Here is an 18,695-nt window from a genome sequence, read left to right as displayed (position 1 = left end):
TTCGTTATGAAATTACTGGATCTTGACAAATTTTTCCTGGATATTACCCGGGTTATTGTTCAACAATTTTGAAATCAAATGACCAGGTACGTGCTTGGAAAATTTTGACAATCTTAGTAAAAGTGCGTAACAGCTAATTTTAAGAAAACACGCTTTCACTTGTTATGTTTGGTCATTTTCCATATATTTTTCAAAAAATTGCATGTTTCTTTCGAAAAAAATAGTATGTGAATTCTAAAAATCTGAAAATCATGAAATATTGTTCGAAATATTAGAAATGTTTGACATTATTAAATCAAAGTTCTCCATTTTTAAACTTATAATACCCCCTACCCTTTGGCTCTGAGGACTTCATATAAATTTGAATGAGTTTTGAATTAAGCCTTACAACAACATCAAGCCAAAAGGTAGTGGTTTTTCAACGATCCAGATTTTCATTTTTAAATAGATTTTCTGGAAAATTGCCCAGGAGGCGTTGAGCTTGAAAATTTTGCTAAAGGGGGCGGTGAATAAAAAAAGTTTGAAAAACACTGATCTAGATCATAAGAAGGGTCATCTTTATTATGATCTGAATGTCACGCATCCATGTAAAATCGGCACGCTACCGTCAAAGGAGAAATGGCACGCGACCATGCTGATAAGATGGAAGACTTACATAAAGGCGACCGGATTATAAGATGAGGCGACATTTGGATGAAGCCAGTGTAATTGAAAACGGATCACTTCTTTTCGATAACGAATGTAGCACGCTGGGAGGTCGACGATTAATTATGAGATGCCTGATTAATATTTTCTTCCTGTCCCTTATCTCACTTTATAGATCCGAATCATGAATCATACAAATTAATAAATTAATAAATGACTCTTACAGCCATCACTACATTGGAAATTGAGTGAAAATGCCCTGTAAAGAAATTTACTAATCGCATTTGCTCTTGGACTAGTAAGGCAATTCCATCTGGCTTCTTCAGAAGATTTGCTTGTTTTCTTTAAGTGAACTATATTTTTTATAAAAGTTGTATAGTACACATTTGAAAGAAAATTTAAACAAAACAATAAAGCCTAAGTTAGGGTGGCAGCCGAAATGGACGTATTAAATTTAAAAAAGAGCTATATACTGATATTGTATTGCTTGACTAAAAAACCTTACCTATTTCGGTTTTTTGATCGCCAAAAATCACCAAAGAGGAACCAAAAAAAAACGGGAAAATCAAAATTTTAATGCTGATAACAAATGACTTCAGATGCATGAAACTTCAAGGTCTGGTGTTATTTCTTCAAAATAAATTGAAATTGAAGAAAGTGGTTAAATTAGGTTTAAATGCATTAAGCGGATTAAAAAAAACATGGCTACCAATCCTTATGGGTTGTAATCTGAAAGAAAAGAAAAGTAAATAATGAACCAGTCGAATATAGGTACTGTAACAGACAAACAACTTCCATTGGTGAGAACGAGGTGCCGTGTCATGGCATAAATAGAAAAAAAAATCGAATTACATCTCGCACTTCAGTGTCGAATTGATGAAAAGTGTTTAAGAATTGTAGGTTTCTTCGCGGGGTGACGATGACATGGGTGTGGAACTTTTCGGAGTATTGACAAGTCCACTTGTATGTCTGAACTAATAATAATCTCTTGGAACCTCGTTCCACTTTATTTATACCTCAAGTGAAGACGCTGGCTCCGGATCGTCAACAGTGGAGGTTTTTACCACGGCCCTATGCACCGGAGGATTTCCATCGTTGTTCTTGGTTTCGTTCCTTCTTCGCATATATGCACTGCCTATGCATAAAACCAAACAAACGTGATGGAAATTACCAATGCTTTAATTTTAATTACATCTATCACTCTATCTTATGTGGTAGAAAACTTCTCGTTATGGCATCATGTTAAGCTAGAAGGAAACGACACGATTCTCCAACAAAATATCTTTATTTGTCCCTATCCGATGGTTCTTAGATAAACCTATCTAGTTGCTCTTGTGCAACTTCCTCCGACCGAACCTCTACCACAAAAGGAACAACCAAGATTTTATTACTTCGATTTGTTTTGACTTTCATCAACCAACGTTTCTGCTTAAAACTGTATTGATCAAATTCAGTTTAACAAAGTTATGACTATTTTTTTGTTGGGTAGTAAGGGCCAAATAACACTTTGCTTAGATGTCTCCTGTCTAACCCGAAGGCAGATTAGAACTTCTGAGAAAATATCACATCACATGAGATAAATAGTATTTTAGGTCTTCCAATCTGAGTGAAATTTTTTTTTATAACAAATTTCCCCACTGGGCAATGCTATTTTCAGAAAAATAAAAAGGTTCGCTGTTGACTTGAAATACGGTTCTTCAGCATTCGTCGTGTAGAAACAACAATAGAGGTATACAGTGTTCGGCTGAATAAAAAATATTAGCGCCGCTAATAAATTCGCCAACTTATTCAAAGTTGACTTTTCATTCTATGGTGGTTTCATCTTATTTTTATATGAAGTGATCTGTAAAACCTCTAAAAAAAAACCTTTTTATGAAAAGTGAAGTCAACTACTTTAAAACATGAAGCGGAATAGAGGATGTTAAAAATAGTTTTATATTGTTTAATACCTTTTATTGTTATTTTCTTCTGAAAATGTTGCGAAAACAAATGCAGGGAATGAGGGAAAAATTACACTAAATACATCTTTCCTCTAACTCCAGTACGAATTCCTCCAATGAATCCAATTTAACAATCAGAATGATGCCCAATGTCCAGTTAACTTGATTATAAACAAAAAGTTAATTCTATCTCTAATAATTCGAGAGATCGATACAAATATATGGGAGTTAAAGGGTGATACGGTCAAAATTTGGTCAAGGGAAAATGCGTGTAAATCGGTGAAATCGTTTATTCGAAAAATCAAATTAAATTTCTTTTTCAAGTTTAATTAGTTTAAAATTCAGGAAAAATATTCAGTTAGGCTTCCGCTTTTCCAAATCCGAATTGCAGGGCCTTACGCTTAACCCCTGCCATCAGATTTTGTACAGCCAATTTGTCCACCTTCTTCGCCTCAGAAAGCCAGTTCGCCTTGAACTGCTGCTCGTCCTTAGCTGTTTTTTGTTCTTCTTTAGGTTCTGCTTGACAATAGCCCAGTATTTCTCAATTGGGCGGAGCTCTGGCGTGTTGGGAGGGTTCTTGTCCTTGGGAACCACCTGCACGTTGTTGGCGACGTACCACTCCATGGCCTTTTTACCGTAATGACAGGGTGGCCAGCGAACCGGGAAAACCGGGAAAAAACCGGGAATTTAAAATGAGACCGGGAAAACCGGGAAAAAACCGGGAATTTCAAATCAAAACCGGGAATATTATTTATGGATAATTAAATCTTATTAAATTCTAAAATACATTCATTTCATCATGACGGAACTTTCTCTCAGAAACTTTACCATCTAAAGCCGTTTATTCCAGGACTGTTAACCATTTGGGAGGAGCAAGGAAATGTCGGGATTTTATATAAATGAGTAAAATGCTGGAAAAAGTTAAGAATATTTGAAATATTGAGATTTCTCGACCACAAACTTAGCTTATTTCTTAGCTCACGCGTATTGCGCTCTGCAGTGAATATAAAAATGTTTTGAAATTAAATAAACGCTTAACAACTATGATTTTTTAGTACGTTTAGTCTAAGTTAACTGTTATATCGTTAATTAATTAAAGATTTTTATCATTGTGCACTTTCCTTGCGAATATCTGGAAAAAATAGAACTTAAAAATCTGAATGAAGAAATAAGTGAAAGGAATTTTAAAATGTGAATTGTGATGTGAATTGCTATGTTGAAATCAGACAGTTTTCTATCTAATCCACATCTCGAAACCTAAGATTTAAGCTTATCATCTATCCTTTAACTGGAATTATTATACACTAGTCCGGAATTGACGAAGTTCGAGTCTGCATCAGGAGCTCATTTATTTTTCAGAAAAAATACGTTATGCTGAAACGAAACTTGGAAAAATTAGCAGAAATCTAACAAACACATTTAAACTGGGAGAGTTATTTTGAAGAGTCCGACTTAAATATCGGATTAATTTTAAGAGAAAATTGATTTTTTATAGAACGTTAAAAGGGAGATATGAATTCAGTTATTCATCCATGAAGTTTTACCTCTGTCGACAAATCTCCTGAAAAGCTATTCTTACAAAAATCTTATGATCAATGGTTTTAAAATAGATTGAACAATGAGAATTTTATTACGTGACTTTACTTATTTTCAGCTGCTTACAGGTAGCTCAAAAGTAAAAAGTAATCATAACCACACTTCATATTTTTATTTGATTGATAAAACATTAAAAACATTCTAAAAAAAACCAAATATTGTTTGTCTTTTATGTACTAAAACACTAAAAATTGTCAAAAACTATCAAAACGTAAGTTCAAAAATCAAAATCAAATTTCTGTGTAACGACGTATCCTCAAAGGACTTATTTAATTTGGTTTCGAAAATATTTCTTCTAATTTAGCTCAATTTTAACTTTTGAAAATCGGAATTGTTTTATGCGGAAAAAATGCCGAAAATAAGATTCCACCATTTAATCAAATTAATTGATAAACGGACAGAAGGCAGATGATGTAACAAGAGAACAAGTTTATGTGTGATTCTTTTTTACATTACTTACAAAATCAAATAAAAACATGCATTTTTGAGATATAATAATATAATCTAGAACTCAGCGCATTCTAATATAAATGTTAAAGGTATAAATAAAAACATGATTCAGTATTCAATATGAGAACCGAAATCAAATATCAGATTGCTTATCATGAATAAGGTTCATCTGAATCTGTTTTAAGAATTTTAGAAGGAAAATATCAGAATATCAGTCAGTAGATTTCAATAGAAAAATTTTGAATTTCAACTTGAAATTTTAAAAGTATTATATGGCATCATATCAAAACTATGAGGTATCCATGCAAATAATAAAAATATAGCAGTTTTTCTTATAAAAAGCGAAGATGGTATGAATGACTGAAAAGAAGGTTACAATTTTCGGCTGAGGTTCGGACAACTAGATTTATTTTCTTACCGTATTACGATCAACCTATTCGAATTACCTTTGAGTTTCAAGATTAAACTAAAAAGAATTAACTCCTCTCACACTTTAACATTAAACTTGCATAAACATATCTTCAGTTTTGGTCGAAAAACTTTTTGGACATATTTATTTGCGCATTTTCAAACGAGGAAACCTATAAAATCTCATTCGAAAAAACCGGGAAAAAACCGGGAATTTGAAAATGGAAACTCGCTGGCCACCCTGCGTAATGGCAAGATGCCAAATCCGGCCAAAACAGTACGTAACAACCGTGTTTCTTCAGGAAAGGCAGCAGACGTTTATTCAAGCACTCTTTCACGTAAATTTCTTGGTTGACAGTCCCGGAAGCTATGAAAATGCTGCTTTTTAAGCCACAGGTACAGATGGCTTGCCAAACCAGATATTTCTTCGCGAACTTTGACAGTTTCATGTGCTTGAAAATATCAGCTACCTTTCTCCTTCCTTTTGCCGTATAAAACTCCTGTCCCGGAAACTCCTTGTAGTCGGCTTTGACGTAGGTTTCGTCGTCCATTACCACCCAGTCAAACTTCGTCAGCATCGTCGTGTACACAGCCTCCGGGATCGCGCTTTGCCCATCATATTTTGTTTATCATTGCGATTTGGAGTCACTACCTTCTTGTAAGTCGATAGTCCGGCTCGTTTTTTTGGCTCGATGCACGGTTGTAGACGATACACCCAGCTTATTTGCGGCATCTCGGAGAGAAAGGTTGGGGTTTCGCTTGAAACTACCGGTAATTCTCTTTGTCGTCTCAGCGGCTTCCGGTTTTCGATTTCCCCCCGATCCAGACTTCCTGGCTGTCGACAAAAGTTCCCCAAACACTTAAATTACATTTGTAACGGTTGATTTTTCAACTTTTAGCGATTTTGCCAGCTTTGCGTGCGAGTTGCTCGGATTTTTGCGATGCGCGAGCAAAATTTTGATACGCTGCTCTTCTTCCTTGGACGGCATTTTGACAACTGAAGAGTGAATTCCAAAATCAAAATAGGAGCAACATTCTACATACACACACACACCTTCAAAATGAGGGGAGTTCAGGTTTTTTAAATGCAAAATTGAAAGAAATATGTCAAGTTGATATTGACCAAATTTGGACCGTATCACCCTTTAGTAGTCTTCAATTGGCGCAACCAAAAAATAGCGAAACTTTGTTATTCGCTCGATCAAACCGCTAACAAAAAGTTAGCGATTAGCGGATAAGCGCTTATGTGCCGAACACTGATAGTATATACCAGTTTATCTCTCATCCTAGACTGATGATGATCACTTTATTTTACAAAACTTTTATACTAAATCTACTCTTACCTAATGATAACATCTGGTCGCCAACTGTTAGTCAACAGCACCAGAATTAGTAAAAAAATCTATTTGCTAAAAAAGCCAACGCAACCTTGACCATGGTCATTCGCTGGGGGTAGAAATATGAACTCAAAAACGATCTAGTTACGAAATGCAAATAAGCAATTACGTTGTGGCTTGGGTAAAGTTGTTCTAACGTCCAAAAAGAAATGATAAATGGCAATTTTTAACAAAATAATCATGACTTGTATTTTGGAAGCCTGAAATACAACACATACATACAATACACATGAGCGGACTTCTTTCTTTATATACGCTAGAATAATTTTTATGTTAAAATCTCTTACAGTGTTTGAAAAAATGATTTTATAATGAAAGTAGTTAAAACAGCCGATTTCCGACACCGGGCAGGCTAAATGCGCATATTTATTTTTTTTTTAGCTATATTTCAATATTATAACCGAAAAAGGTAGACACTCATGTTGAGCATACGTCAAAGCTGAAATTTTGACGAAATTTTAGATATCACTAACTTGTTTGCATAAAACGTAGTCAAAAACGCCATATGGCCATATTTCATAATAACATTTTGTTTTTATCATTTTTTTTTATCAGTTCAGCATTAAGCTCTTCTATTTTCACTGTAAGATTGTAATTAGAGCGTAAATTTAATGTTTCAATGAAAAAAAGTAGTAAACTTATTTGGCTAATCTATTTTTTTCTTTATAGAGGCATTTAACCTGCCTGATATGGGCATTCAAAACCTGTCTCTTATTTCAATATCTTATCATATACAACTTTGTGAAAGTGTCAGTTTGTAGAATTTCTGATTTACAGTTGAATTAGAATTAAAAATCATTAACATATTTGTTTACAGATTTTGTACGAACGAGTATTAAAATTCAATATCAATTTCTTCTTTTGTCACCGCCGTTGAAATTTCCAAAAATCCCGAAGGGAGAAATAAATAAATTTTGAAGTAATTTATGTAAATTTCGAGGAAAAAATTCCAATATCTGTAAGATTACACAAACAAAAAACAAATTTAAGAAGATGGGAGTTATTTCACCTTTTGCATTCTTGAATTATTCGATAAAAATTACTTGTTTTATTGGTTTTGTGCAATGATATTGTATGCAATTTTGTTGCATACAAGCTTCCGTGCAATTTATTCCAATTTATTTGTTTTTCGCATTATTTTTTATTGATTTGTTAATCAAAAAGTAAATATTTAAGATTTTATATTAACTTTTGCATTGTTACAGGAACACGGCTGATTCCGCCCCAAATCCAGCTGTCTCATTATTTTCGGCCTTATCTTTAGCGGCAATCACTAGTTGTATGACCACTAAAGCTAGAAAGTCTATTGAGTGGCCCAAGAAGAATGCTCTCAGGCCAAAAATAGGACCGGATTATATAGTGAATCAGTGTTTGTGTTATAACTTTGATAGGTTTTGTTCTGCCCAATGTCAAACTATGCTATCTAAACGAGATATAATCTTGAAAGGAGCATATCAAAAACTGATATAATTTAGCTATGATCGTATAGATTTTTTAAATATAATTTGAGATATTTTAACATCCTACGAGTACTGAATTATATCTTATTCAGATAGAAAAAAAAGTATCAAAATATCTCATTTTGATATAATTTTGTTTTTCCCTCCTGATCGGGTTGTGTATAAAAATGAATTTAAGATGTAAATTCTTTCTTTTTATTATTCAAAATTCCCAAAATTTGGATGCAAATTGCTATCTTACGATCAAACGAAAACGCTCACTGAAGAAGATAGTAAGTTGCTATCGAAATACCGGTATCCGAACTTTTCTTTTACCATGATTGAATTGAAGGGAATATTTCGATTGCTTTGATTCAGTTGATTCAGTATTATTTTTTGAAAAAAAAAAAATAAGAGAGGGCTGAAACATTGATAGTTTTAGTCATCTTGTGCAACGATGGGGAAAAGAACAACGATTGGCAAATCACCCTGCCTTAAAATCCTTTTCACTTAGCGTGAATAAAGTTCTACAAACTTAAACTAGACACTTCAAGTAATTCAACAAGGCCAAATTGGAGAAATTCGAATCAGTGGTTGGCAAGTTACAGTTTTTTAAAATTTTCGAATCGTTGTTTTTTTTTATGCTGAGGGTTGAGGTTTTAACAATGTTTTACAGCGCTCTTCAAGCTTCTTGTAGAACTAAAATTGTTACCCGGGGATTTTTTCCAAAAGCAACAGTTATTTTTCTATGAACATCGTTGAAGATTCTGTTCCAAATATGTATGTATATAAAATCAGTTACGAGATTTCACAAGTAAAAAATAAGAAGCCAATCTGCACCACCATAGAGTAACTTAATGTCATTGTTATATCCATAATAATGAATCACTTCAATTCTTTACATTCTTTCGCCATTGACACGACCCAACGTTGACATAAAACCCTTCAATGTTTTCATTCTATAAGTCCTCCGCACTGAAGAATTAGCTGCGCATGCGATAGGAAATTTTATTACTTACCCTTGTTGGGATGGTGCCATGGGAAAAAAGGCTGACGAAGGAGTAAACAATTTTCACTAGCTGCATGTCGAATCGTTGTCGTCGTCGTCGTCGTCGCGTACGTACATAGCTATGCTCGCTGAGTAGAGTTGCTATCTATACCGAATGTTCTGTTCAGCAGAAAAAAAGGAACCGGGGAGGAAGTTGAAAATCATACTTATGTTCACCAAGCAGCGGCAACTGATAAGTCTCAGGTTCAGTGCTGGATCAACTGCCGTCGAATTTGGATCGTCCTCGGTTGAGTACATTTTGTGTTTTTGCTGCTGCTGCTGCTGCTGTGTGATTTAGTTCTTGTGATACATAGATTAACTATAATGCGGAACAAATATTTCGGCAAAGGTTTGTAGAAAGATACAAAGTGCAATTTTTGGTTTTGGGATTATTTCATCGCTGTTATTAATGGAACTTGGATGGCTGTCGAACTCCTGCTGATGTTTATGTTTGGTGAAGATGAAAACAGATCTTAGGTTTACCTACCAGTTTGTTTACTTTTTTCTATTATTGAGTGAGACATTCGTCCAACTTAGTTTGAAAACAAAGCAGGCCTGAAACCTTCCCGACAATCTGGTGAAAGAAGAAGTTTATTAATCAACAAATAGCAAAGGAATTAATAACGACAAAATTTATCAATTTTAACAAGGGTATGTAAGCACTGCTTTCTCATAAATTTTAAAAATTTTTAGTAGAATACAGATTATAGTGGTTCATTTTTCAATTGAGGCTCTCGGGGTCAGAGGACGCAAGGGCCGAAATCATCAATTTTTAGTTAGTTATACCAAAAGATTAGTTAAGTACATATCTCAATCTACATACAGTCGGTCAAAAATTGTCTGTACAACACTAAATTTAATATCAAAAAAATAAAAAAGTACTACTTCTTAAGCAAATGTGTATTTCCAAAGATTTAGCCTTTTAGCCTTTCCAAAGATTTCACGGTAAATTTAAGAGAATCTATTAGACAAACTGTTGTACTTACGAATAATGGAACCAAAAATTTATTTGGAAGCGCAATTCCCTACTTCAACCTTAGAGCAAGTTCACTAGTGTTGGGAAAAAAGTGGTAAAAATTTTAATACTTTGAAAATCTTACCATGCGAAAATATTTTCAAGATCTTAGGCCTTGTATTTTTTACAACACTCTTTCTATTTCAGCCGTATGTGATATAAATATTGCTATTTTTGCATAACAGCATGCGAAACTACAACACGTGTTGTTAAAAACCTTGAAGGCCACAGATCTTGAAAATGTTTTTGCAAGGCAAAATTTTCAAAATGTGCAAAAAGTGACAACATTCCTACCACTTTTTCCCAAAACCAGTGAACTTGCTCTTACTAATAAATGCTTCAAGTGCGTTAGCCCTACAATCGAAGTTTTTTTTTCAATCGCGTCATTAGTCACAAAGAAGTGATAAACATAAAATAAACGAAAAGCCACCAGAAATTAAAAAAAAAAACACTTTAAAAACACAATAAAAATTAAAACCACTCAAAATCAATTGATTGAAGAGACTAAATTTTGGAGGGAACAATGCTAAGCCAGATAATGCTGGAACGTACAACCTTTTTTCAGCTAATTATTCTTGAAAATCTGAGATACTCAAATGTTTCGAAAATTTGGAGTTTTCTATGAGAAATTTCCACAAAACATCCATTCTTTTAAATTTACGAATTATAGTCATTATGGAACGAACTCACCAAATAATCTGGGCTGATAGTCATTGGTCGATTCAACTTTTCAGCCAACTCTTAAAGGATGTCCGCTCTTTACAGCACCTAAGGAAAACGATGCTCAAAGTCTTTAATTCGCCTAAGGAGACTGTTACTTTCCTGACGAGATCACTTTTAACGATTGACACATTTGGAAGTACAATATTTCAATCATTTTTCAAGTTTTGAATCACTTTAACCACTAAAATATGAACAAATAAAAATGTCTTCGACGAAGGGAAAATAAAACGCATCCGCCGCCAACAAATCATGGCCTCCTTGTCACTTCAACAATTTATTTAGTAATTATAAAACCTAAAAGAAAATTTAATTTTTTTTAACATAATTTTTAACATTTAAGAGGAGAAATCACCGTGAATTTGTTTTATGAAATGAATTTGCGGCTTTATCGGTGAGGGTTAAAGAGTTGAAATGAAAGACGGATAGAAGATCAGAAGAAAATTCTAAGGTGGTGAAAAGAGCGAAGAGCATTTGAAATAGAAGCTTGACCACATACTAAATTCTTTGTCCCACACCAATTAACTGTATTGAAGAAGTAAAGCTTAGTTCTTTTAGAAATGGGACAGTTACGAATGCGTGTATCTCAAAAACCTTTCATTTGATCTAAATACTTTCTATGAAGGAAATGAAGGTAATTTTATGATTATTCATGAAAAAATTTGAAAAAAAATATTTATCGTTTTTTTGTTAGTATAACTTCTACTTTATTCTTGGTACCTCCCATCGGCCAGCGCACACTTTTTTCAGTCATGATAATGATCAGTTTTTCAAACTAATACTGCGTCTAATCTGTATTTTAGGTGGCTACATCCCCCTCCTTCAACTTCTGATACTTTTTGGACCAATACTTCTCTTTTAAAAGAAACTGAGGCCACTTTAGTGGATACAGCTGTTTCGAAATTAACACATTTGATTATTTTTGAGTCACTTTTTGAGCGTTTTTAATGGAATTTCTGCTGGCAAAATCTGGCAATAACGAAGTAAAACCATGAGGAGATTGAACTTAAAGTATAATCGGTTAGTATAGATAATAGGTTGCGAAGGGTACATAAAAGATTACTCTTTTTAGGATTTTGAAAAGAGTGAAAACCATAGTTTTCGTTTTGAAAATTGTTGTTTTTTTCCACAGGAGCAGAATTTTGGCAAATCATTATATTTTATACAAAATAATAAGCAAATACATACTTTAATATACTCGGGACCTTCGCACGAGCAGACGTGTTATAGGATTCAAACGCTTGAATTTGTTTAAAATAGGGTATTTCATAAGTTTTGTCGATCATCAGAAATCATCTGTCCCATAGCCTCGGAACCAGATATACAGCATACGAGCTGTGGATCTAGCAAAAAAATTTTGTTTGAGGTTAGGTTTGAATGACTCATTAAGAAGCAACACTTTCAGTTTATCGGAATTTTTTTTTTATATTTCAGCGATCTACCCTTAGTTTTTCGCTTATTGAAAATTAAAAATGCTGGTATGAGACTTGACTTCCCTGATGACCCTTAGCCGAAGTTATCGATCATATGCTTCACTCCAATGGTTGATTTGAACTTTGTGGACATTTTTGACAGTATTTCCATACTTTTCCACCACTCACACACAGTAGTTCTTTGAATAATTAACAGTTTTTTCGGCTACATTATCAAGATGAGTTTTGAATGAAACTGTGCAAAATTATTTTTTCCTTTTTCTCTTGCATCGTAAATATCTCAAAAACGCGTAAATTTTAAATTTTGAAAAAAATAGGTCGGATAGTACTTTTTACAGGCAACAAAATGCTGTCAAAATTTTGAGTGTCCGATTACTAGTAAACGAGCTATTAGCAAAAGAAAGTGTCCCATTTCTAAAAGAACTAAGCTTTAGTACCCAATAGAGAAGGCACTACGTTTTTCGATACAGTTAATTATGGATGGTTCGACCGCCATGTGAGTGTGCACATGTGCCGAACGGACAAAAAATTTAGCATGTGGTTGCTCTGTTAAGTCTTCTATTGTGCGATATCGTTCCATCGATGGCTAGGTAGATTTCTTATTTTCGTTTTGTGCGGATGTTCCAACTGGATTGAGTTGTCGCATACGGTCAACGGTCAGAAATCTTGGCCTAACTATTTTCGATTATCGGAACGATGTTTTGTAATTGATTTTTATAGCCGAATTATTTTTATTATTTAAGAGGAGAAATCACCGTGAATTTGTTTTATGAAATGAATTTGCGGCTTTATCGGTGAGGGTTAAAGAGTTGAAATGAAAGACGGATAGAAGATCAGAAGAAAATTCTAAGGTGGTGAAAAGAGCGAAGAGCATTTGAAATAGAAGCTTGACCACATACTAAATTCTTTGTCCCACACCAATTAACTGTATTGAAGAAGTAGTACCCAATAGAGAAGGCACTACGTTTTTCGATACAGTTAATTATGGATGGTTCGACCGCCATGTGAGTGTGCACATGTGCCGAACGGACAAAAAATTTAGCATGTGGTTGCTCTGTTAAGTCTTCTATTGTGCGATATCGTTCCATCGATGGCTAGGTAGATTTCTTATTTTCGTTTTGTGCGGATGTTCCAACTGGATTGAGTTGTCGCATACGGTCAACGGTCAGAAATCTTGGCCTAACTATTTTCGATTATCGGAACGATGTTTTGTAATTGATTTTTATAGCCGAATTATTTTTATTATTTAAGAGGAGAAATCACCGTGAATTTGTTTTATGAAATGAATTTGCGGCTTTATCGGTGAGGGTTAAAGAGTTGAAATGAAAGACGGATAGAAGATCAGAAGAAAATTCTAAGGTGGTGAAAAGAGCGAAGAGCATTTGAAATAGAAGCTTGACCACATACTAAATTCTTTGTCCCACACCAATTAACTGTATTGAAGAAGTAGTACCCAATAGAGAAGGCACTACGTTTTTCGATACAGTTAATTATGGATGGTTCGACCGCCATGTGAGTGTGCACATGTGCCGAACGGACAAAAAATTTAGCATGTGGTTGCTCTGTTAAGTCTTCTATTGTGCGATATCGTTCCATCGATGGCTAGGTAGATTTCTTATTTTCGTTTTGTGCGGATGTTCCAACTGGATTGAGTTGTCGCATACGGTCAACGGTCAGAAATCTTGGCCTAACTATTTTCGATTATCGGAACGATGTTTTGTAATTGATTTTTATAGCCGAATTATTTTTATTATTTAAGAGGAGAAATCACCGTGAATTTGTTTTATGAAATGAATTTGCGGCTTTATCGGTGAGGGTTAAAGAGTTGAAATGAAAGACGGATAGAAGATCAGAAGAAAATTCTAAGGTGGTGAAAAGAGCGAAGAGCATTTGAAATAGAAGCTTGACCACATACTAAATTCTTTGTCCCACACCAATTAACTGTATTGAAGAAGTAGTACCCAATAGAGAAGGCACTACGTTTTTCGATACAGTTAATTATGGATGGTTCGACCGCCATGTGAGTGTGCACATGTGCCGAACGGACAAAAAATTTAGCATGTGGTTGCTCTGTTAAGTCTTCTATTGTGCGATATCGTTCCATCGATGGCTAGGTAGATTTCTTATTTTCGTTTTGTGCGGATGTTCCAACTGGATTGAGTTGTCGCATACGGTCAACGGTCAGAAATCTTGGCCTAACTATTTTCGATTATCGGAACGATGTTTGTTTTTCTATCCGTCTTTCATTTCAACTCTTTAACCCTCACCGATAAAGCCGCAAATTCATTTCATAAAACAAATTCACGGTGATTTCTCCTCTTAAATAATAAAAATAATTCGGCTATAAAAATCAATTACAAAACATCGTTCCGATAATCGAAAATAGTTAGGCCAAGATTTCTGACCGTTGACCGTATGCGACAACTCAATCCAGTTGGAACATCCGCACAAAACGAAAATAAGAAATCTACCTAGCCATCGATGGAACGATATCGCACAATAGAAGACTTAACAGAGCAACCACATGCTAAATTTTTTGTCCGTTCGGCACATGTGCACACTCACATGGCGGTCGAACCATCCATAATTAACTGTATCGAAAAACGTAGTGCCTTCTCTATTGGGTACTACTTCTTCAATACAGTTAATTGGTGTGGGACAAAGAATTTAGTATGTGGTCAAGCTTCTATTTCAAATGCTCTTCGCTCTTTTCACCACCTTAGAATTTTCTTCTGATCTTCTATCCGTCTTTCATTTCAACTCTTTAACCCTCACCGATAAAGCCGCAAATTCATTTCATAAAACAAATTCACGGTGATTTCTCCTCTTAAATAATAAAAATAATTCGGCTATAAAAATCAATTACAAAACATCGTTCCGATAATCGAAAATAGTTAGGCCAAGATTTCTGACCGTTGACCGTATGCGACAACTCAATCCAGTTGGAACATCCGCACAAAACGAAAATAAGAAATCTACCTAGCCATCGATGGAACGATATCGCACAATAGAAGACTTAACAGAGCAACCACATGCTAAATTTTTTGTCCGTTCGGCACATGTGCACACTCACATGGCGGTCGAACCATCCATAATTAACTGTATCGAAAAACGTAGTGCCTTCTCTATTGGGTACTACTTCTTCAATACAGTTAATTGGTGTGGGACAAAGAATTTAGTATGTGGTCAAGCTTCTATTTCAAATGCTCTTCGCTCTTTTCACCACCTTAGAATTTTCTTCTGATCTTCTATCCGTCTTTCATTTCAACTCTTTAACCCTCACCGATAAAGCCGCAAATTCATTTCATAAAACAAATTCACGGTGATTTCTCCTCTTAAATAATAAAAATAATTCGGCTATAAAAATCAATTACAAAACATCGTTCCGATAATCGAAAATAGTTAGGCCAAGATTTCTGACCGTTGACCGTATGCGACAACTCAATCCAGTTGGAACATCCGCACAAAACGAAAATAAGAAATCTACCTAGCCATCGATGGAACGATATCGCACAATAGAAGACTTAACAGAGCAACCACATGCTAAATTTTTTGTCCGTTCGGCACATGTGCACACTCACATGGCGGTCGAACCATCCATAATTAACTGTATCGAAAAACGTAGTGCCTTCTCTATTGGGTACTACTTCTTCAATACAGTTAATTGGTGTGGGACAAAGAATTTAGTATGTGGTCAAGCTTCTATTTCAAATGCTCTTCGCTCTTTTCACCACCTTAGAATTTTCTTCTGATCTTCTATCCGTCTTTCATTTCAACTCTTTAACCCTCACCGATAAAGCCGCAAATTCATTTCATAAAACAAATTCACGGTGATTTCTCCTCTTAAATAATAAAAATAATTCGGCTATAAAAATCAATTACAAAACATCGTTCCGATAATCGAAAATAGTTAGGCCAAGATTTCTGACCGTTGACCGTATGCGACAACTCAATCCAGTTGGAACATCCGCACAAAACGAAAATAAGAAATCTACCTAGCCATCGATGGAACGATATCGCACAATAGAAGACTTAACAGAGCAACCACATGCTAAATTTTTTGTCCGTTCGGCACATGTGCACACTCACATGGCGGTCGAACCATCCATAATCAACTGTATCGAAAAACGTAGTGCCTTCTCTATTGGGTACTACTTCTTCAATACAGTTAATTGGTGTGGGACAAAGAATTTAGTATGTGGTCAAGCTTCTATTTCAAATGCTCTTCGCTCTTTTCACCACCTTAGAATTTTCTTCTGATCTTCTATCCGTCTTTCATTTCAACTCTTTAACCCTCACCGATAAAGCCGCAAATTCATTTCATAATTTTTAACACTTTTGAATCTATAAAAACTACATTTTTTTGTTATAAATTGCTTAGTTAGAGGTCAAAAACAGTTGTTTCCGTTGACGAAATTTTTCTCTCAACGAATTCATAGTCCATGCGGGTTAAACATTCCATATCAATTTACAGGTTTTTCAAAAACAAAAAGTGATTTCTGAGGGTCAAAAAAATTTCTTAAGCCTCTTGAGCACGTCTAGATTATGCTGAATTTTTTCGGGCTTAGAAATTCGATGATAAAATTTTTCCCATACATCCTTTGCCACCCTAATCTACATTTTACAACATTTAAAAAATTTAATTACTTTGGATGGTTCTTGCTAGTTAATATTGGATGGGCATCTGTTTTAATAAAGAAAACATTCCATTACTGATTAGTTCGAGGGCTGCAGCTGTTGTTTATCGTTGGCGTGAAACCTTGTCCTGATGGTGATGTCGTAACTCTCCCGGCCTGGTCAAATTGAAATTGAACCTTAACTATTCATCAACAAACTTTAAAGATAAAAATCAACTAAGAACACACTGTTTGCTTTGAGTTGACTAAAGCCTAAAGTTTTCTCAAAACAAAAATCGGCTCAATGTTCACAAGTACTCCATACACACAATTTTTTTTTACTGGAAACCAGCAATATTTTGCTGGTTTTTGCTGGAAAAAACAGCAAACGTTAATGCTGGTTTCCAACAATTCAAATTGCTGAAAAATCAGCAATCCAGATTGCCGGAAACCAGCTATTTCTTTCAACACAACCGGCTGTATTTAGTATCAAATTTAAGGATGGGAAACAGACGGTAGCTTTCGCCGGGTTATTGAGCCATTGATCGACTTTTTCGAAGACCGCGATTGGCATAGAGACTGAATTTTGGGTCTAGGAATCGGACGAACACGATTTTGACAGCATTTTTTTGCCTGTAAAGAGTATTATCCGACCAATTTTTTTTTCAAATTTAAAAATTAACACAAATTGAAAAAAAAAACAATTTCCTACAAAACCATCAACCGTTGATTAATTGCTGTGCTTAAGTGGTAAAATAATATGCAAACACTATTCAAATGTCCACATAGCTTAAATCATGCATTGGAGTGAAGCACATGATCTTAAACTACGGTTTTTTTTTCTCAAGGGATTGAATTTAAACTACGGTCTAGGGTTAACATGGAAGTCAAGGCTCATATCAGATTTTTTAATTTTGAATAAGCGAAATCTTAAGTGTAGATCACTGAAATGTCCTAAAAGTATTGTCTAGCTATGAGTCATTAAAACCTTATTTCAAACAACAAATTTTTGCTAGTTCCAGAGTTCCTGAACTGTTTAGCCGGTACCAAGGCAATGAGACAAATGATTTTTGATGGACGACAAAACATGTGATTTGCTGGAATTTGTTTGAAATAGGGTATATTTTTTCAAACAAATTCCAGCGGTTGAGTCCTATAACATTTCTGCCCGTGGCAAGTTCTCTAGCAGATTAAAGTATTTATTTTCTGGTTGTTTGTAAAAATATAATGATTTGTCAAGACTCTGCTCTTGTGAAAAAAAAAAAATCAGAACGAAAAATTTCGGTTTTCGCTGTTTTAAAAGCTTATATATGTATGTATAGTCCGCAACCTACGATCTTAACTAACTGATTATACTTCAAGTTCAATTTCATGATGGTTTTGCTTCGTTTTTGTCAGATTGTGCCAGTAGACATGACAGTAAAAACGTTCTTAGTGGCACAATAATAATAAAATTTTGTTAATTTAGAAACAGCTGAATCCACCAAATTGCCCTCAGTTTCTTTCAAAAGAGAAGTATTAAGCCAAAAGAAGCGGGATGCACACAAAATACAGCTTTGAAGAAGTATAAGTGGGAAAAACTGATCAATAACATGACTGAAAAAAGTGTGCCGGTGGGAGATATCATGAATAAAGTAGAAATATTTCTTATGAAAAACAATAGAAAAATATTTCAAATATATTCTTGAATTATCATAAGGTAACCTTTATTTCCTTGATAGGAAGTATTTCGATCAAACGAATGGTTTTTTGGATACACGCATTCGTAAGTGTCCCTTTTTTTTAAATGAACTAAGCTTTATGGCCCAACTTATCTTTATATATTAGATGAATCAACTTGACATATTTCTTTCAATTTTGCATTTAAAAAACCTGAACACCCCTCATTTTAAAGGTGTGTATGTGTAGAATGTTGCTCCTATTTTGATTTTGGAATTCACTCTTCAGTTGTCAAAATGCCGTCCAAGAAAGAAGAGCAGCGTATCAAA

General features: G+C 34.5%; 1 protein-coding gene across 2 annotated transcripts in view; it reads left to right on the top strand.

The window, feature by feature from the left end:
• The window catches only part of LOC129752971 (uncharacterized), a 71,296-nt gene that overhangs the window by 27,111 nt on the left and 25,490 nt on the right, over positions 1 to 18,695 (top strand). Inside the window, exon 1 of one of the 2 annotated variants that reach the window (XM_055748765.1) lies at positions 9,039 to 9,272. The exons of the other annotated variant lie outside the window; for it this stretch is intronic. Coding sequence (XP_055604740.1) covers positions 9,248 to 9,272 — 25 coding nt within the window. The 5' untranslated portion in view covers positions 9,039 to 9,247. Of the gene's footprint in view, positions 1 to 9,038; positions 9,273 to 18,695 lie in introns of those variants that run through there. 2 annotated transcript variants of the gene reach the window in all.

Source organism: Uranotaenia lowii, chromosome 1 (genome assembly GCF_029784155.1).
Source record: "Uranotaenia lowii strain MFRU-FL chromosome 1, ASM2978415v1, whole genome shotgun sequence".
Lineage (NCBI taxonomy): Eukaryota > Metazoa > Arthropoda > Insecta > Diptera > Culicidae > Uranotaenia > Uranotaenia lowii.
The sequence above is the reverse complement of the archived record's forward strand: the minus strand, read 5'-3'. Positions and strand labels throughout refer to the sequence as shown.